Genomic DNA, 21,897 nt, shown 5'->3' with positions numbered 1-21,897 from the left:
ATTGGTATAGCCACTATGGAAAACAGTATGGAATTTCCTCAAAAACTAAGAATTGATCTACCATATTATCCAGCAATCCTTCTACTGGCTATTTACCCCCAAAGACTTGAAAATCCATATCCAAAAAGATATTTACACACCGATGTTCATAGAAGCATTATTCATGGTGGTCAGGACATGGAAGCAATTGAAGTGTCCTACAATAGATGATTAGCTAAAGAAGTGATGATACATATATACAATGGAATATTACTCAGCCATAGAAAGAGATGAAATATTGCCATTTGCGACAACCTGGATGGACCTTGAGATAATCATGCTAAGCAAAATAAGCCAGACAGAAAAAGTTGAAAATCACATGATATTCTTTACATGTGGTATATAAGCCTAAAAGCAGCAAATGAACAGGACAAAGAAATAGATGGTCATGAACATGGACAATGGACTGGTTGTTACTAGAGGAGAGGGACGAGGGAGGAGGAGGGAGGTAAATGGCATAAAGGAGGTCAAATATGTGGTGACAGAAAAAATGTAACTATGGGAGGTGATGGCAAAATTGTGTATATATACACCTTACTGTTAAATTGTACACCTGAAACTTACTGGATTTCATTAACTAATGTCACCATAAAAATAAATAATTATAAATAAATAAGTAAATAAATAAATGAATAAATGAATAAATAAAACTATGTAATGAAATATTATAGCAGACAATTGATTTGGTCAATTTCTTTGACAAAATCTGTGGAAAATAAAATCAGTCTTTGACTGACTGACCAGAGAATTTAGTAAAAATTTCATACTTAAGTCAAAACAAAAATAGCAATTTTGCTAAGTCATTTTGGACACAGTGTAAATGGACATCACTACCAGGAAAGCCTAGATTATACAGACTTTGAATAGTCTCCATATGAAAATTCAAGGCACAATACAAGTTATCATTTGAGATGTATTGCTGTGTCACCCAATTTTATAGGGTGTAGCTGGAGACAGGCTACATGAAGTATACTCTAATGATATGTCTTCATTTTCTGAAAATGTTCACACTTTAGCAAAGCTGGCATTTTATAATTTCCAGAGCTATAAATCATTTTTAAATCATGATATTACTCAAAACAGATGTGAAAACATACGTTTGCCACAGTTGCATAAACTGCTTACTTGTCATACTTAATAAATGTTGAGACTTATACTTCAACTGTGTTTCCTTTTAATAGTGAAAGTCCATTTTAGGAAAATATGCTTTGTCTTAATATCACAAATATAATTGTAGAACTTGACATAGACAATCTTATTTAAAGGAAAGCTTTCCATTATAAGCCGCATGCAGTTTAACATGCCGCTCCTTTCTATTAATATCTTCATCAGAATGTGCGAACAACCTATTTGATTGAAATGAGTAAAACTGTGCCATTCCACAGCAAGAAATTCAGAAGTATCAGTACATACCACTGTGTATATTATGAAAATTAGTTAATGTATATCTGTCCTAGTGTCCCAGCTGGTTTTTCATAGGACACAGCAGTGTATACTTAAGCATTGCAGCACCCAGATCAGTCCTAAAAGCCATTTTGACTTACAGGGTTTGTGGTTCCAGTGAAATTATATGAGATTTTTCTAGAAAAGCTGCTTTACTATCAAGCTGTTCTTTAAATAGTCATGACTTGGTGGAAAAGATGTCTCAGGAACAAATTGTTGTAGGGTTATGAATAAAGTCTCCTCTAGCTAGAATTCTATTACCTGTGTAAGAGTTTGGGTAGCTTAACATACTCAACTTGAATTCTTCCATTCTGACAACTGTTCTGAAATCAAACGTTTATATCTTTGAGCTCCAGAGGGTATATATAGCCTTTCAGTGTTTGTATTAAAACAGAATAAAACAAAACAAAACAAAACATGTGGCAAAGAAACCAACCATAGATCAATGAAATTAAAATCATATATTATTTCAATTCTAACTAAAATGTCCAACTAGGTAATTAGGAAATTAGTCTAGAGACGAAAGAAAATTTTCTCCATTAATTCTTCAGTTCATGAAGTTTTTTTCCTATATAATATGAACATCTTTATTAGAGACAGAAAAATGTACCCTCTAGTGAAATATAAACAGACCATCTAATAATCTAATATATTACATGTTAGCTTATGTATTTTAGCTTAGAGCTACTGTATAAATCATGGTAACAGTCATAATGCATAGCTTATAACATGTGCTGATATATTTTGACTTTTTTTTTTTACCTTTGTGGCTTTTTAAACAAAGTTGTGCTCAGCTTTTATATCAAGAAAGCATAACTTTGAAATTCTTACTCTGCTTACCTTCTTTAAATAGATAGCCTAAGAAAAACTGGATACTGTGCAGAGGTGATAGATATTCCTAAATGGGTTAAAAGCCAGATTGGTGTCATACCTTCAACATTCCAGGTAAATACCTTACTGGAGTAATTTGCTAAGCTTTCATTTGAAATGTCCAACTTAGCATACATTTTTTAAATCACTTTTGAGAGTTGAGAGGAATATTTCTTCTCCATGACAGAGACTCAGATTTTTAAATGTAATAATCAAATGGTGAGTCATTTAAGCATAGTTAATTAAGTACATGTATATATAAAAAAAGAATAATATGTCTCTGATTACACATAATAGAAGAGCTTAGGGTGAAGTTTCCAACCACAGGCACAGACAAACTTCAAAATGATAGGTGTTTTATAACATCAAATAAACAAGCTTCAGGCAAACATTATTTTTAACTACTAAAATAAGTTATCTAAAGCAATACAGATCTATTCTGACTTAGAGAAATGTGGATGCAAAATACAGTACTGAACACACTTAGTTAATTGAGTTAGTATCTGATCTTTATATGAACATCAAATATTGCAAAAATCATTTTACCTTTATTATCCCTTTGGAATTTTTTAATGGTTGGTCCATTATCTTGATCAACAATAAGTTCCTCTCTATTGTTGGGCATCATAACTGTAAATAAGAGATACAACTGAGTGATTTTTTTTGCACAACACCCAAAGGAAAGACAAAAAAGGATTACATAAATAGCTGTTTTAAATGACAGCAAACATGTGTTTTATGCATTTTCATCTTCTGAAACAATGGAAAGATATGTTTTAATCTAATGATTATTTTAAAAACCAATTAGCTGCTTAATCATGTGAATTTTTAGAGTCAAATTAATGTATAGTATATATATAAAACTGTCAACATAATTCATTTAAATTATTGAAAATATTTCTTCTTTAAAAATGTATATGACAGAAGATCTTTGGAAACATGGTGAAGTGAGAGATGTCCCCAGATCTTTCCCTTTGCAAAAACAATAAACTGAACATCTAAAACTCAATAAAAAAAACACCCAAACTGCACTCCAGCATGTCAGAGCATGGGATCTGCGCATAGGAGCTACCACAGGTCAGAACCACAGGTATCAGGTGGTAGACTGGAAGAAATAAAGAAGCAGCCACTGGAGCTCCCTGCAGGAGGATGGGGAGGGGAGAAGATACAGCAAGTTGCCTGAACAGCCATGCCTGGGAAAGTTGTAAGCTCCCCATGGCCAGATAGTGGCAGCACCCAGTCATCAGGGCAGAAAGCAGAGAAGTGCCCAGCAGAAAAATAACAGTTGTTTTTTTAGTGACTACTATTGCAAAACCAAGATTGAACCACAGACCCCAACTCCAAGCCTAGAGGGCCCCTCTTGCCAAACCCTCTGAGAATGAAAACTGTAGAACCCCAGGAGAATCTGAGCAAACACTAACAAAACTTATGCTAACATTGACAGGGACTGAAACGGGGGGTACTGAGCATGATTAAATATCTATCAGAAAATAAAAAGGCATTTTTAAAGCTTTATGTAAAGCAGAGATCCACAAGGCTTAGATACCACCTACCGAAAGCCAAAATAAAATTGCTTTCTTTGCAACAGATTAAAGAGAGAACTTTATAAAAATCTTCGTTCTGGAAAAACAGCAGAATACATTTCCATTAACGCCCAGGCGGAAAAAAAAGTCCATTAAACACCATGAACAACTAAGGTTACGAGGCATCTCAGAAAGAAAGAGAAAAATCTCCAGAAAATAAGCTTACGGACAGAGAAATATGTAACTTAAATGATAGAGATTTCAGGACAGTACTTATGGAAAAATTCAGTGAGTTCCAAAATTAGTCAGATGAACAATTTCAGGAATTAAAAAAAAAAGAAGAAGAAGAAGAAGAAGATGAGCAGACCAAGGAGACTGAAATTCTCAAAAAGGGCAAAATAGAACTTCAGGAGATAAAAACCACACGGAAAGAGTTGAAAAATGAAATAACAAGCTTGGGAAAAGATCAGTGAAATCGACAACAGAAATCTAGAAGTATTTCAGAAAGAAGAAGAGAGAAACTGAAGAATGAAAAATAATGAAAGAGAAAAATCAAGAACTAGCTGATACCTTCAGGAGAGGAAACATAAGAAAAATGGGCATTATCGAAGGCGAGGAAAAGGAGCAGGAACTAGAAAGCATTTTCAAACGTAGTTGATGAGAATTTCCTCAATCTAAGGAATGAGCTGAAGCTCAGAATTCAAGTAGTCAACAGAATATCCAATTATCTCAAATCAAAAAGGCCTTCACTAAGATACATTGTATTAAAATTATTAAAAATCAATGACAAACACAGAATTCTCAGAAAGCCAGGGAGAAAAAAAAACAGTAACTTACAAAGGTAAACCAATTAAATTATTCTCAGGCTTCTCAGCACAAATCTTATAAGCCAGAAATAAATGGAATCAAATATTTAAACAATTAAGTGAAATGAAATACTGCCTAGAATAATGTGCCCAGCTAAGCTCTCCCTTAGATATGAAGGAGAAATTAAGACTATTCCAGACATACAAAAATTGAGGGAATCCTCCACTACGAGCCCTGCACTATAGGACATACTTAAAGGAGTCAGTTTATCACAAACAAAAAATTATATATATATGAGTAAAGTGACTATCATGCAAATAGAAGAAGTAGAGGAGTGCAACCATTTCTAAAAACAAGGCATTATAAGCTTAAACAATAAGAAGAGAATTGTTATAAAAGATAGTAATGAATGCTCAGAATACATAGGGGCAAACTGAGATAACAATGACTGAAAAGGAGAGGATTCAAAGATCCAAATTCGCAAAGGGGAATGGAGACAAGGACTCGCAGAAGAAAATGGACAACTCTGTGTGTGTGTGTGTGTGTGTGTGTGTGTGTATTCTTTACATATCTGTAATAGTAACAACATGTCAAAGATTAAGAACTGAAATATATAACAAAGCAAGAAGGACCAGAAGGAAAACCCCCCAAAAAAGCCAACCAAAATAAAGAAAACAGAAACACAAGGACAAGGAAGCAATGGAAACACCAAGCTACCCGAAAGCAAAAGAAAAAATGGCTATAAGAAGACCTCATATTTCAATAATTACCCTAAATGTAAATGGATTGAACTCATAAATAAAAAGGCACAGTGTTGCAGAATAGATCAAAACACAAAACCCAACCATATGCTGCTGCCTGGAGACACATCTCAGCTCTAAAGACAAATATAGTCTCAAAGTAAAAGTGTGGAAAATAATATTGCGAGCAAATGGCATTCAGAGAAAAGCGGGAGTAGCGATACTAATATCAGATAAAATAGACTTCAAAATAAAAAAAGGTAAGGAAAGATACTGAGTGACACTTCATAATGATAAAGAAAAACATGCAACAAGAAGACATAACAATTATTAACATCTATGCTCCCAATCAGGGAGCCTCGAAATATGTAAAACAATTACTAACAGAAACAGATCAAAACACTATTGTAGTAGGGGACCTAATAGCCCACACTGTCAGATATGGACAGATCGTTCAAACAGAAAAACAATAAGGAAATAACATCCTTAAATGATACATTACACCAACTGGACATAATTGACATTTACAGAGCCTTCCATTCCTAAACAGCTGCTTATACATTCTTCACTAGTGCACATGGAACATTCTCAAGAATCGACCACATACTGAGACACATAGATAGCTTCAACATATATAAGAGGGTTGAAATCATTTCGACCATATTCTCTGATTATAATGCTTTGAAACTAGAGATCAACTGCAGAAAGGAATCAAAAAGAACCACAAATACATGGAGATTAAATAACATGTCACTGAAGAAAAACTGGATCACATAAGAAATAAAAAGAGCTATCACGAGATACATAGAAATGAATGATAATGATAGCATAACATATCAAAACTTTTGGGACATGGCAAAAGTGAAAAGTTCATATAATTGCAGGGATATCTCTGGAAAACAATAACGAGCCCAAATAAACAACCTAACACTTCATCTTAGAAGACTAGAAAAGGAAGAACAAGTAAAGCCTAAATTCATCGACAGGAAAGAAGTAATCAAAATTAGAGCAAAAAAATAAATGAAATCGAAAAGAAAAGAATTATAAAAAAAAATTAATGAAACATAGAACTGGTTATTTGAGAAGGTTAATAAAATTGACAAACTCTGGCTAGACTCACTAAAGAAAAGAGAGAAAGGACACAAATCAACAAAGTTAAGGATGAAAGAGAGGAAATTATGACTGATATCACATAAATACAAAGGATCATACAAGAATACTATAAAAAAGTATATAACAAAAATATTGATAACCTAGAAGGAATAGACCAGTACTTAGAAACTATAACCTTCCTAGATTAAATCAAGAAAACCTAAAAAATCTATGTTGACTGATTAGCAGCATGGAAATGGAAAGAATCATCAAAATCTACCAAAAAGTAAAAGTCCAGGACCAGATAGCTTCACCAGTGAATTGTACCAAACATTCAAAGGAGATTTAATACCTATTCTCCTTGAACTCTTCCAAAAATTTGAAGAGGAGGCCATATTTCCCACCCATTTTATGAGGCCAATATTACTGATACCAAAACCTGGTAAAAATAACGCAAAAAAAGAAAACTACACACCAATATCTTTCATGAACGCATGCAAAAATTCAAAATATGATAGTAGCGAACTGAATACAGAAACATATTAAAAAGTTTATACGCCACAATCAAGTGCACTTCATCCCAGAGGCACAGGGACAGTTCAGCACATGCAAATTAATTAATGTGATACAATACATAAACAAATGAAAAAATAAGAATCATATGACCATATCACTAGATGCAGAAAAACTGTTTGACAAGATACAGCATCCATTTGTTATCAAAACACTTAAAAAATTGGTATAGAAGGGAAGTACCTTAACATAATAAAAATCATCTATGACAAACTCTCAACCAACATTTTTACTTAATAGTAAAAATCTAAAAGCCTTCCTTCTAAGATCAGGCTATCCACTATTGCCACTGTTATTCAATATAACATTGGAGGTCCTAGAGCATGCAATCAGACAAGAGGAGGATAAAAGGCTTCCAAAAATGAAACGAGGAAGTTGAACTGTCACTGTTTGTGGATGAGATGGTTCTCTATATAGAAAATGCTAAAGACTCCACAAGAACACTACCAGAAACAATAAGCAAATACAGTAAAGTCTCTGGATACAAAATCAACATTCAAAAATCCATAGTGTTCCTATACTCTAATAACTAAGTATCACACACACAAAAAAAGTGGAAAAAATAATTTATTTTGCAATTGCAACAAAAAGAATAAAATACCTTGGAATCAATTTAATGAAACAAGTGAATGACCTATATAATGAAAACTGTAAGACTCTATTAAAAGTAATCGAATAAGATACAAAGAAATGAAAAAAAATATTCCATGTTCTTGGATTGGAAGAATCAACATAGTTAAAATGACCATATTATCTAAAGTATTACACAGATTTAATGCAATCTCCATCAAAATCTCATCAGCATTCTTTAAAGAAATAGAACAAAAAAATTATCAGATTTGTATGGAAGCACAAAAGACTCCAAATTGCCAAAGTCATCCTGAGAAAATGAATGAGGCTTGAGACATCACTCTACCCAACTTCAAGTTATCCCAGAAAGTGACACTAATCAAAACGGCATGGCATTGACAGCAAGACAGACACACAGATCAGTGGAACAGAATCAAGTGTCTAGAAGTAAACCTATATTTCTTTGGGCAAATAATTTTCGACCAAAAAAAAAGCCAAAAGCATACAGTGGAGAAAGGAAAGTCTCTTCAATAATTGTTGCTGGGAAAACTGGAAAGCCACTTGCAAAAGAATGAAACTATACAATTGTCTGTTACCACAAACCAAAATTAACTCTCAATGTATTAAGGACCTAAATATAAGAACTGAAACAACAAAATTCATAGAAGAAAACATAGGAACTTAACTCAAGAACCTTGGACTTAAAGAGGATTTTATGAATTTAACTTCAAAGGCAAGGGCAGTAAAAGCTAAAATAAATAAATAGAACTGCATCGAACTAAAAAGCTTCTGCCCAGCAAAAGATATCATAAACAAGAAACATAAAGGAACAACCATCTGCATGGGAAAATCTATTTGCAAGCAACATCTCCAATAAGGGCCTAATATCCAAACATACAAAGAACTCATTTATCTCAACAACAACAAATGATCCAATCAAAAAAAAAATGGGCAGAGGACCTAAACAGACACTTCTCCCTAGAGAACATACAAATGGCCAAGAAGTATTTGAAAAGATGTTCAACATCGCTAGCTATTAGGAAAATGAAACTCAAAACCACAATGAGAGACCATCTCACACCTGTTAGAATAGCCATAATCAACAGGACAAGTAAGAACAAATATTGGAGAGGATATGGAGGAAAAGGAACCCTGCTGGTGGGACTGCATATTAGTGTAGCCAGTATGGAAAACAGTATGGAGGTCCCTCAAAAATTAAGAATCAATCTACCATATGATCTGATCTAGCAATCCCTCTACTGGCTATTTACCCTAAAGTCTTGAAAACCAATATCCAAAAAAATGTTTGCACACCAATGTTCATAGCAGCGATTTTCACAGTGGCCAGTTCATTGAAGAAACTGAAGCATCCTATAATAGAAGATTGGCTAAAGAAGCCTTGGTACATATATGCAATGGAATATTACTCAGCCATAAAAAGAGATGAAATACTGCCATTTGCAACAACATGGATGAAATTTTAGATAATCATGCTAAGCAAAATAAGTCAGACAGAAAAAGTTTTAAATCACATGATATCATTTATATGTGGAATATAAACCTAAAAACAACAAATAAGCAGGACAAACAAACAGAAACTCATGGACATGGGCTATGGTCTAATGTTTATCAGAGGACTATAGGCTAGTGGTTACTAGCAGGTTGAGGAAGGAGAGGGGAGATACATATAGTAATATATATATGTATATATAGTAAAATTATTAGATAAAATCTAACTTTCTGATCATCATTATAAATGCTTTTATATAAAAACTTTATATTAAAAGGGGAAACAAAAACAATCTTCATAGTTTATCATTTAATTATCTTTCATTATATTTTACTAAAACATTATAGTTCTATAATTAACATGTGGTAACTTTAAAAATCATCAAATCTTTTTATTCATTTATAGGTAATCTCACTCTTATGTTTGAACAATTATGGAGTATGATCACAAGCTTAATTATCAACAATGGATTTTGAAATGTTTTATGTTGTCAAGATTTTTTTAGAACATTATATTGCTTCAGAAATATTTGACTTTACTTCTAAGTGTAAAATACCATTCTCTTAAATTATATCTATCACAGAATATATTTCCTTATGTACTTTGCTTTTCTCCAGCACGCAACAAATAATTCTCTCTCCTCTGTCTCTCTCCCCTCTCCTCATCAATACAAAGAGTATCCCAACAGAAGAATGTTTGTTTTGGTTTCTCGATTTATCAACGGTCATCTAGTTATATATGCTTGTCCTGGTCAGACTCCCTCAAATCGGTTGCATACAATGTTGTAAAAACCAAATAGTTTGTGTACAAAGAACAGAGTAGAGCTTAGAAGACTGCTGTCACCTCTTCCAGGAATTAAACTTACTCCCTTAGGGGCATTATCCTCAAGTTCTAGTTCAGTAGTTCTTAATTCTGCCTGCATATTAGAATCTCCTGAGGAGACACTGAAAAGCAAAACAAAACACTGATGTCAGGCTCTATTCCAGACCAGGTAATTCAGATTCTGAGCATGTGGCCTGGGCATCCAGACTTGTAAGCGCTCCAAAAGTGATTTTAATAGGGGGCCAGATTTGAGACCCACTGAGCTCACTATGAAGCAAAAGAGCCATAACAGTATATAATATTGTCAGACTAAGTGAGGCTTGGATGAATTTCCACAAGGGAGAAATCATCTTCATCCCTCTCCAGCAAAAATCCAGAACCTAACACTTTCCTTAATCCCTCAAATTCCATCCCTCATTCCCTAAAAAAACCTGTGTTATTTTTGAGATGCTTGAAACCACCACTGTTGTGAAGTGTAAAAAATTAGAGTTCACATAAGGAAAGTTTCTATAGTGAGAGTAAAAGAAGAGCAGAAATCATTTTCCCTAAAGGAAATTGATACTTAGGAAGTTGGATTGCGTAAATACAGATTATCAAAGATTTTACCTAGCTCACATGGTTCATAATTATTGCATACTAAAGAAGTATGCAAATGTGTATAACTGAATATACTTTATAACATTGGTATACCTGAGTAGTCTCAGAAAGCAGGAGATCATAAGCAAAGTAAAGGGACACAAAGAAAAATAATGTTTACTTTCACATATCCTTAGCACTTTAAACTTCTGACTTTCCCCCCACATATTATTTAATTTAATTTCACAAAAATCCAGTGCATTAGTCAGGGCAGTAATTATGTTTGTATATTAGGTAAAGAAACTCATGGTGGTTAAATGACATACCCAAAATCTCATAGCTAGTTAGTGCCAGAATTATGGCTAAATTCAAGTCTTCAATATGCCACATCACTGATCCACTTTTTAATCGCTCAATGATCAACTGCTTAAAGGATATTTTATCTTCCATTATTTGAAGGATGCTGGTAACAAGCATATTGTATCACACTGTTAAATACCAACATGTTGAACTAGCATATATTCCAGAAAAAACCCATCATATTCCAATGATATCCATTGATACAGTAAATGAAGGTTCTTCCGGGGGGGGGGGGAACTAACATTTTATTTTATTTTGTTGTTAATAGGAACATTTTGCTTTAACAATAAGAAATGACCATTTCAAAAAGCCATACATATTAAGGAGGCATCAGCTCCCCTAGCTTCTTTCTCCCTCCTCTATTAGCTAATGAAGAATTTCCTGAAATATTATCTTGAAATTCCTTCTTTCAGATGAGATACTCACCAATTCTGTCTGAATGGTGATCCATCTGAGAGGGAGAGCTAGACACGCTGCTGCTGGGGTGGGAAGAGGTCTGGCTCCCAGGGCGATGACTCTCTTCCAGAGAGAGAGCAGGAGAAGGACTCTCTGGGATCCGTTCCTGACACACAAAAGAAAATGTCATCTGCGTACCAAATTTTCATGTTGTTTGAATCCATAACATTTGAAATGTTGACCTCCGACTTATTCTGAAAGCGTGTGTATCCACAAAAGCACGTATCGTATGACAAAAAAAAGGAAAAAAAACATATTTTTTTGTTCTTAAAAAATTATTGGCATATTGTGAGGGTAAAATAAGAGTAAAACAATGAAAGGGCTTAGTGTCATGCTGGATACATGGTAGAGGCTCAAGAAAATGTACTTTCCATTTCCTCTCCTAGAAAATTCATGAAGAATTATAAACATAGGTTTATGGTGAAGGTAATTGTTATTCTAAGCTCCTAGATTTTTATAAATTTCAGGCCAAGACTTAGAGAGTGATCCTACTCTCTAAGTAAGAAAGAAATCTTCCAGGACTGGGTAAAATGGCATAGATGATAGAAGCTTCATATATCCCTTCTTGAGATCACAGCAAAGTTGTGATGGAAACATGGAGGAAATAGCAAGCAGAGTCACTTGGGGATCTAGAGGAACAGAAGCCCTGTAGCTAGGGACAGAAATAAGAAATCATCCTGCACTTGTTGGAGGTAGGATAGGGCAAAGGGGGCGAAGACATGAGGATGCCTTCTCTTGAGTGGCTGAGTGGGACATAGGCTACAGCAGCAGCTGGTCCTATTAAAGGGGCCATGTCCAAAACCAGACTTTTGCCATGAGAGACCTCCTTGCTCCGAGCACCAGCACCAGATCAGCTGCTCAGGGGGCACCAGGGACTTACAGGATGATACTGAGTTGTCAGAGTGAGGGCTCAAGGGAGACTCACTCTATAAATAAGTGCTAGCAGTATCCATTGCTCATCGGTTGAGCCTTCCCCACTCACAGCGTGCAGATGCGGAGCCACTATAGATAAGACTTCATCTAACTGGATAACAGAGATTGTTCTGCCAAAGGATTCCCTGAAACTCTCTCTCCCCCAACTCACAGCCCCACCCAATCCACATCCAGTTTTCCTCCTTTAGTCAAGTGCCCTTTGCTGATCAGCACCTAGACTCACACTGGTGGCAGCTGACATTGGTTTCTGTTGTGGTCTTTTGAGGCAACTATAAGCACAGAATTTGTGGGTTGCTTGTTGAATCTTAACAGGTGGCCCTGGAGGGGTACACACTGGGACTAAATTTGACCTGCAGCTAAACCCCTCTCAGAACTGTGCTACTGGACACCTACCACACAAAACCATACTAATAAGACTGGAAGACTTAAGATCTTTGCTTGGTACATAGAAATAGACAGACAAAGGTGCCAAAATGGGAAGATAAAGAAGCAGAAACCATAAGAGATCAGAACAGAGATCCAGAAATAATGGAGTCAAGAAATCTAACAGATGCAGAGTTCAAAACACTGGTTATAAAGATGCTCAGTGACCTTATGGGAAGTGTAGATGAATTCAGTGAGAACTTAAACAGAGAGATAAAAAAAAACATAAAAATGGAGATATGAAGAACACATTATCAGAGGTAAAAAATATATTAAATGGAATAAACAGAGTAAATAAAGAAGAGAATCAAATGATCTATAAAGAGGATGGGAAAGCCAAGGACACTCAATCAGAACAGCAATAAAAAAGAAGTCAAAACTATAATAATAATTTAAGGAGCCTAGGGGATACTATTAAATGGAAAATATCCATGTCATAGGGGTCCCTGAAGGAAAACAAGACGTTGAAAAACTATTTGAAGAAGTGATGGAAAACTTCCCTAACCTGGTGAAGGAAATAGACATAAAACCCAAGGAAGCTCAGATAGCCCCCAAATCCAGAAACTCAAAGAGGCCCACACCAAGACACAACATAATTAAAATGCCTTAGTTTAAATACAAAGAGAGAATCTTAATAGCAGAAAGAGAAAAGCAGTGAGTTACCTACAAGGGAGCACCCATAAGACTGGCAGCTGATTTCTCAAAAGAAACTATGTAGAACTGTAGGGCGTGACACAAAATATGTCATGAAAACACGGGAGTTACAACCAAGAATACTTTTTCAGCAAAGCTATCCTTTAGAGTGAAAAGACAGATAAAGAGCTTTCCAGACAAAAATAAGCTAAAAGAATTTATCAAAACCAAGCCAGTATTACAAGAAATGATGGAGGGACTTCTTTAAGAAGAAAAATTATGTATCAAAAACATGAGTAAAGAATTGTAATAACTACATATCTATCAATAAGTACCTCAAATGGAAAAGAATTATGTGCTCCAATCAAAAGAAAGGGAAGCTAAATGAATAAGAAAAGCAAGCCCTTTCTATATGCTGCCTACAAAAGATTCACTACAGATTAAAAGACACACAGAGACTAAAAGGAAGGGGATGGAAAAAGTTATTGTCTTGATGGACCTAGAGGGTATTGTGCTGAATAACGTAAGTCAGACACAGAAAGACAAATACCAATGATTTCATGTATATGTGGAATCTAAAGAACAAAATAAACTACAATACAACAAAAATATTAGCAAACTCATAGATACAGAGAATATTTTGAGGGCTACTAGACGGGAGTAGCTGGGAGATTTGGCAAAAAGGACAAAGGGATTAAGAACTACAAATGAATAGATACAAAATAGTCTTGAGATATAAGGTGTTGCATAGGAAAAATAGTCATTAATGTTGTAAATATATCTACAGGGGAAGGGGGTACTAGATTTAGTGGAGTAACTACTTCATGAGTTATATAGATCTTTAATCACTATGCTATACAACTGAAACTAATATATCATTGTATGCCAACTATAATTAGAAAAAAACCTCATTGAATTGTACAATGTAAATATGAGCAACTAATTGTCTTTATACTTCAATAAAGCTAGGAAAACAAGAAAAATTGGTGTATACACATACACACACAATGGAATATTACTCAGCCACACAAAAAAAGAATGAAAGTGTGCCATTTGTAACATGAATGGACCTAGTGAGCAGTATGTTAAGTGAAATAAGTCACATAGAGAAAGACAAATGCCACAGTCAGAATATTCTGAAAAACAGAATAAACAAACTATATGGAAACAAGCCCATAAATAGAGAACAGATTGATAGTTGCCAGGTGGGGCGTAGTTGACGGGATGGGTAAAACATGTAAAGGGATAAAGAAGTACAAATAGCCAGTTATAAAATTAGTCATGGGGATGTAAAGTACAGCATAGGGAATTTAGTCAATAATGTTGTAATAACTATCTATGATGTTAGAGGGTCCACTTTGAAGTTATATAAATGTCTAGTCTCTATGCTGTACATCTAAAACAAATACGTTATTGCATGTCAACTGTAATTGAAAAACAAAAAAAAATAAATTCTAGTTTAGGGAGGGGAAGGAAGATGGCAGACTAAGTAAAAGCAGGGTTCTCCTCCTTCCAGGTCTACATTGAAATTACAACAAAATTATAACATTATTACCGTGGAGAATCACCTGAATTTCAGCTGATGGTAACACATACATCTGATAATATAAAGGAGCCACATCAAAGCCATCAAAGCCTGTAGGAGGGAAAAAATTACAAATTGGGCTGGACCTTCTCATGTGGGTGGTGGAGGATCACCAGGAAGAACAGCGAGACTGCAGAGGCTCTCCTGGAGGAGAGAGTTGTCCTGTCTCATTTGGAGGTTCCCCAGCCCAGCGTCTCAGCCCAGTGTCTTAGCCCAGGGAAGAGATTCCAGTAATTCTGAGTGTAAAAACCAGAGAGGATTCTGGCCATCTGGGTGAGACTGAAGGGAACTGAAATCCTAGATATCCTTTTGAAGGACCCGTGCACAGGCTTTCTGACCTGTGGACATTCACCCAGGACACTAGCAGTGGGTCAGAGACTCACGCAGGATCCATACGAAGGTAGTTTGCTTTACCTGGCACCAGAATGAGGGCTGGAAGAGCAGCCAACATTGTGCCTTAGTCTTGCTCCCCTACCTGGCTATCTATAGACCACATCAGCTTGACTGTGCAAATCCTTCCCACAGAGATGTTAGAAAGCACTGATCTGAGGAAGTCAGCCCTTCCCACCCAACCTGCAGAGTGTTGGGGCTTTCCTTGCTGGATGGCTGTCATGCCCTGTGCCTGTTCAGGACCAAGCATTCTCAGCAGGCAGCCAGTGCTGTGAATCCCATTTCTGAGACAAGGTTAGGCAGATCACTGCTGCCAATAAGAACTTTGGCAGATCCTAAGGAAATACTGGTCAGTCCCAGACAGCAGCTGGTCTTGCTGTGATCTGGGACTTCTGCTAGAATGCAGGAATAGTTACCAATGTTGCATCAAGACTGAGGCTGTATTGATCTGACTACCATTGTCTCTCTGAGACTCCACACCACCCTACCCACAAATTTCCCCAGGTGGTCCATTGACAGTGAACTGCCACAGCCCTGCCCCTGCCCCTGCCCCTGCCCCTGCCCCTTAATCACCCAATCCACACATGCAACAAACTTTGGTTAGCACAGGGCAGGCACTGTACAGAAATCAGTGGCAAGCAGACCTCTGTTGCCTGGAAGAGTTGCGATATCAGTGGTCTGTGGTACTGCCCCAGATGGCAGCTGGTCTCACTGTGATCAGTGACAACAGTGAGAATGCCCAAGCACAGAAGTTGCAGCAAAATTGAGGCTGTATTGGCTTGACAGCCTTTGTCTCCCTGAGATCCTGCTTCATCTATGCCACAAAGTGCCTACAGCCCATTGACAGGCAACCTCCCATGCCCCGATTGGCTCTGGGGTTGTGTAGTCTGTGCAGGAAACAGACTTTAGCTAGCATAGTGAACAAATGTCAGGCCTACCTCAAGAAACAAGAAAAAGCTCAAATAATCAATTTAACCTTACAGTTAAAAGAAATAGAAAAAAGATCAGCAAACAAAGACCAAAGTGAATAAGAGAAAGAAAATAATAGATATTAGAGTGGAAATAAATGAAATAGAGTCTAGAAAAACAATACAAAAGATTAATGAAACCAAGAGCCGGTTCTTTGAAAGGATAAGCAAAATTGACAGACCCTTATCCAGAATCATCAAGGAAAAAAGAGAGAGGACTCAAATAAATAAAATCAGAAATGAAAGAGGAGAAATAACCACAGACTCAACAGAAATACAATGGATCATAAGAAAATACTACGAGCAATTATATGCCAATAATTTCGACAATTTAGAAGAAATGAACACATTCCTAGAAACATGCAATCTCCCAAGACTGAGTCAAGAAGAAACAGAAAATCTGAATCAGCTGATTACCACCAATGAATTGAATCAGTAACCAAAAACCTCCCAAAAAACAAGTCCTGGACCAGAAGTCTTCATAGGTGAACTTTACCAAACATTTAAAGAAGAATTAACACCTATTCTCCTTAAACTATTCCAAAAAATTCAAGAAGAGGAAAGGGTCCCTAATTCCTTTATGAGGCCACCATTATACCTTGATTCCAAAACCAGACAAGGATATTGCAAAATAAGAAAACTATAACCTGATATCAATTAAGAACATTGATGTAAAAATCCTCAACAAAATATTAGCAAACCAAATTCAGCAATACATTAAAAATATCATACACCATGAATGAACTAGATTCATTTCTGGGATGCAAGGATAGTACAATATTTGCAAATCAATTAAAAGAATAAAGCCATAAGATCAAATAGATTTAGCAGCATTCGACAAAATCCAGCATTCATTTATGATAAAAATTCTCAGCAAAGTGTGAATAGGGGACACATACCTCAATGTACTAAAGGCCATATATGACAACTCTACAACTAACATCATACTCATTGAGGAAAGGTTAAAATAATTTTCCTTATGATCAGGAAGACAAGGATGCCCTCTTTAATCACTCCACTTCAATATTGTATTGAAAGTTGTATCCATAGCAATAAGACAAGAAAAAGAAATAAAAAGTACCCAAATTGGAAAAGAAGAGTTAAAACTCACGTTATTTGCCAATGAATTGATATTATATATAGAGAACCCTAAATATTCCACCAAAAACTTTTATAACTGATTAATGAATTCAGTAACGTAGCAGTTTACAAAATAAATATTCAGAAGTAAGTGGCATTTTTATACACCAATGATGAACTTTCAGAAGAGAAATTAAGAAGCAATCCCATTTACAATTGCACCGAAAAGTATAAAATACCTGGGGGTCAAATGAACCAAGGAGGTAAAAAACCTATACTCTGCTCATGGGTAGGAAGAATCAACATCATTAAAATGGCAATAATACCCAAAGCAATAGATTCAATACAATCCCTATCAAAATACCAATGGCAATTTTCAGAGAGATCGAACAGATAATCCTAAGATTTACATAGAGCCTTTAAAAACCTCGAATAGTCATGGTAATCTTGAGAAAGAAGAACAAAGTTGGAGGTATCACACTATCTGATATCGAACAATTCTACAAGGCTACAGTCAGCAAAAGAGCATCATACTAGCATAAAAACAGATACATTGATCAATGGAACAAAATAGAGAGCCCAGGAATAAATCCATGCCAATATGCTCAATTAATATATGACAACAGAGGTAAGAATATGCAAAGGTGTAAAGACAATTTCTTCAAAAAATGGTATTGGTAAAATTGGACCAATATATGCAAAAAAAGAAAGAAAAGAAAGGAAGAAAAGAAAAGAAACTAGACCACCTTCTTTCACTGTATACAAGAATAGACTCAAAATGGATTAAAGACTTAAATGTAAGACCTAAAACCATAAAACTTCTAGAAGAAAACATAAGCAGTAAACTATCTAATATTACTAACAGGAATTTCTTTTCAAGATATATCTCCTGGGCAAGGGAAAGAAAAGAAAAAAATAAAAAAATAGGACTACATCAAATTAAAAAGTTTTTGTACAGCAAAGGAAACTATCAACAAAACAAAAAGACAAATGAATGATTGGGATAAGATATTAATTAATTAAACATCTAATAAGTGATTAATATCCAAAATATATAGAGAACTCATAAAACTCAACAACAAAAAATTAACAATCCAATTGAAAAATGGGCAGAAGACCTGAACAGATACTTCTCCAAAGAGGAAATACAGATAGCTAATAGACACATGAAAAGATGTGCAAGGTCACTAATCATCAGAAAATGCATATTAAAACTACAATGAGATATCACCTGACACCTGTCAGAAAGGGTATCATCAATAAATCAAAGAAACAAGTGTTGGCAGGGATGTGGAGAAAATGGAACCCTCATACATTGCTGATGGGATTGCAAATTGGTACATCCACTATGGAAAACAGTATGGAGTTTTCTCAAAAAATGAAGAATGGACCTATCTTTTGACCCAGCAATTGCACTTCTGAGTATTTATCCAAAGAAAACCAAAACAATAATTCGTAAAGATCTATGCACCCCAATACTCATGGCAACACAATTTGCAATAGCCAAGATATGGAAGCAATAAATACACATCAACAGACAATTGGATAAAGAAGTTATGGTTCATATATACAATGGAATATTATCAGCTATTAAAAAAATGAAATCTTACCATTTGCAATGACATATATGGACCTAGAGGTTATTGTACTACATGAAATGTAAGTCAGACAGATAAAGATAAATACCATATGATTTCACTTACATGTGGAATCTAAGGAACAAAAAGAACAAACTAATTAAAAATAGACTCACAAATATAGTGTACAATTTGGTGACAGACAGAGAGGAGGGGCTTTGGGGCCTGAGAAAATGGGGTGAAGTGTTAAATTAGTATAAATTAGTAGTTGATAGATGGTCACAGAGATGGGGAGCACAGCAGAGGGAATGCAGTTAGCATTAATATATTGGCTAGGTGAAAAACCAGAGAGAGGAGCCATTAGGGGGATCGTTTTATAAAATATATAGATGTCTAATCAGTGTACAGCATACCTGAAAGTAACTAAAATAAATCAATTAATTTTTAAAAATTTTAACCCTTCCTCCCCCCGCCCCCAAAATGAGAAAGCAATCTCTCAAAGGTAAACAGCTGAGAAACCTGGAATAAAACTCACAAACGATTGTGGTTGGTAAATGGTTAGTCTTTCTTCACAGGCAAAAATTATGGATATTCTAAAACTACAATCTATCAGACCTTAAAAATTTATGTTGAATTCTGCCAAGAAAATTTTTTGAACACAATGTTGGGTTTTCCAGACTAACACTAAAACCTATTAATCAATTCATAAGTATTATTTAAATATGTTTAGTTTTAAATAACGAATTTGAATAAATATAAAATATTTATTTTACATACTTCTACATTAACTTATTGTATTGGAGACTTCTACAATTATGAGTACTGCTGTAAAACTCTGAAGTTATTCACTATGTTTATGCACCACAAATTGATGAATAAATTTGATAACTATTCAGTTAATTTGATCAATAAAAAACAAATGATAATGTTTATGTATATATGCAATATATGTGACTGGGCGGTAGAGATGCTGGAATAGAGAATGTTTTTTTTTTTCTTTTAAACATTTAATTCATCCATAATAAATTTCTTAAATTAAACATTATGTCTAATTATTTCTAATTATAACATCAGTATTCTTATCATCACATTAAAAATTAATTTGTCAAATTTGTGCTTGTACATTTTCATACTGATTTTGCATAAGAGATCCAAAATTTATAAAACCCCTAAAGAAAAATGTTTGTTTACTGAAAAATAGCATGAGAATTAAAGGTTGTTATTTCATTAGAAGTTAACATTTTGCAATGTCTGTCATTGTAGCAGGCAGAATAATGCTCCCACAAAGATGTCCAGAACACATCCTGATAGCTAAAACCTGTGAGTGATATCTTACATGGCAAAATGAACTTTTCAGATATGATTGAAAACCTTGAGATAGAGAAATTACACTGCATTATCTTGGAGACAGAAAAGAAAGGTCAGAGGGAAATATGATTATGGAAGAATGATCAGAGAGATGCAACTTTGCTGACTTTGAAGATGGAGGCAGGGAGCCATGGACCAAAAATGTGGGGGCCTCTACAAGATGGAAAAGTCAAGGGAACAGATTCTTTCCTGGAAGCTACAGAAAGAAATGTAGCCCTTCTGAGAGCTTGATTTTATCTCAGTTGTACCAGTGTCAGACATCTAACCAAAGAACTGTAAGGTAACACATGTGCATTGTTTTAAGCCATTAAATTTACTATTATTCTCGGTTTCACTTTCTGAGGTTTCATTTACCCACAGTCAACCATGGTCCAAAAACAGTAAATTGAAAGTTCCAGAAATAAATAATTCATAAGCTTTAAATTGTGCACCATTCCAAAGAGCATGCTGAAATCTTACACTGTCCCACTTTGTTCTGCCTGGGATGTTAATCATCCCTTTGTCTAGTATATTCACACTGAATGTGCCACCTACCCATTAGTCACTTAGTAGCCATCTCAGTTATCATATCAACTGTCCTGATATCACAGTGCATATGTTCGAGTAACTCTTATTTTACTTAATAATGACACATTCACATAACAATTATTATAGAATATTATTATATTCTTTTTCATTATTAATCATTGTTGTTAATCTCTTACTATTCCTAATTTATAAATTAGACTGTATCATACATATGTATGTATAGGAAAAAACATAGTATATATAAGGTACAGTACTATCTGCCCTTTCAGGCATCCATTGGGAGTCTTGGAACTTATGCTCATGGATAAGGGGGGACTACGGTAACTGTAAATGTATATCATACTTCAAAGTTTCTATAATTATTGTCATATCTTGAAAACATTTTTAAGACTGAGAAATGTACATTTTATTTATTTTAGTGTACAGATAAATATCTAGTTGTAACACTATATATACAGGGAAAAATCAAAAACATATAAGCGAAGCATAAAAAATAATCAAGCTCTTTTTTTCAAATAATTATACTTTAATTTTAGAGGTATGGTGTGAGGATGAATAGAAAGATATATAGATAGATAGATATGTAGATAGATAGATAAATATAGATATAGATATAGATACAGATATAGATACAGATACAGATACAGATACAGATATAGATATAGATATAGATATAGATAGATAGATATAGATATAGCAGTCATACTGCATTCTTTTACTTTTTGAAAAGATTAGTTCATCAGTTGTGAAATTCAACCTAAAGTGACATGATAAAAATATATTCTCAAAAAAGTATGGGTATATACACATACACACACACAAACACCAATGCAAGTAATTTCATACATGAAGTCAAATTATTTTTGCCTTCACTCTTGTATAGTCTCAGTTATTCTATGCCAAAATATATGCATAAAGTGTAGAACATTCAGTATTTGTCCTGAATTCTAACTTTGGAAATTTGCTTATGGATATATAATTCAATGAACTATGTTAATCTCTAATGGACCTCTGAATGAATGCACAGGAAT

General features: G+C 34.7%; 1 protein-coding gene across 11 annotated transcripts in view; it reads right to left on the bottom strand.

Annotated features, from left to right (window-relative positions):
• DACH2 (dachshund family transcription factor 2) overlaps positions 1-21,897 on the bottom strand; it is a 667,650-nt gene that overhangs the window by 99,116 nt on the left and 546,637 nt on the right. For 6 of the 11 annotated variants that reach the window (XM_036226595.1, XM_036226597.1, XM_036226599.1 and 3 more), the window contains one exon: positions 11,352-11,487. In XM_036226595.1, coding sequence (XP_036082488.1) covers positions 11,352-11,487 — 136 coding nt within the window. Of the gene's footprint in view, positions 1-2,898; positions 2,983-11,351; positions 11,488-21,897 lie in introns of all 11 variants that reach the window. The other 5 variants (XM_036226591.1, XM_036226592.1, XM_036226588.1 and 2 more) reach the window with 1 other exon arrangement.

The sequence above is a fragment of the Rousettus aegyptiacus genome, unplaced genomic scaffold (assembly GCF_014176215.1).
Source record: "Rousettus aegyptiacus isolate mRouAeg1 unplaced genomic scaffold, mRouAeg1.p scaffold_m13_p_9, whole genome shotgun sequence".
Classification (NCBI taxonomy): Eukaryota; Metazoa; Chordata; class Mammalia; order Chiroptera; family Pteropodidae; genus Rousettus; species Rousettus aegyptiacus.
Note: the sequence above shows the minus strand (reverse complement) of the source record. Positions and strands in the feature narration are given on the sequence as shown.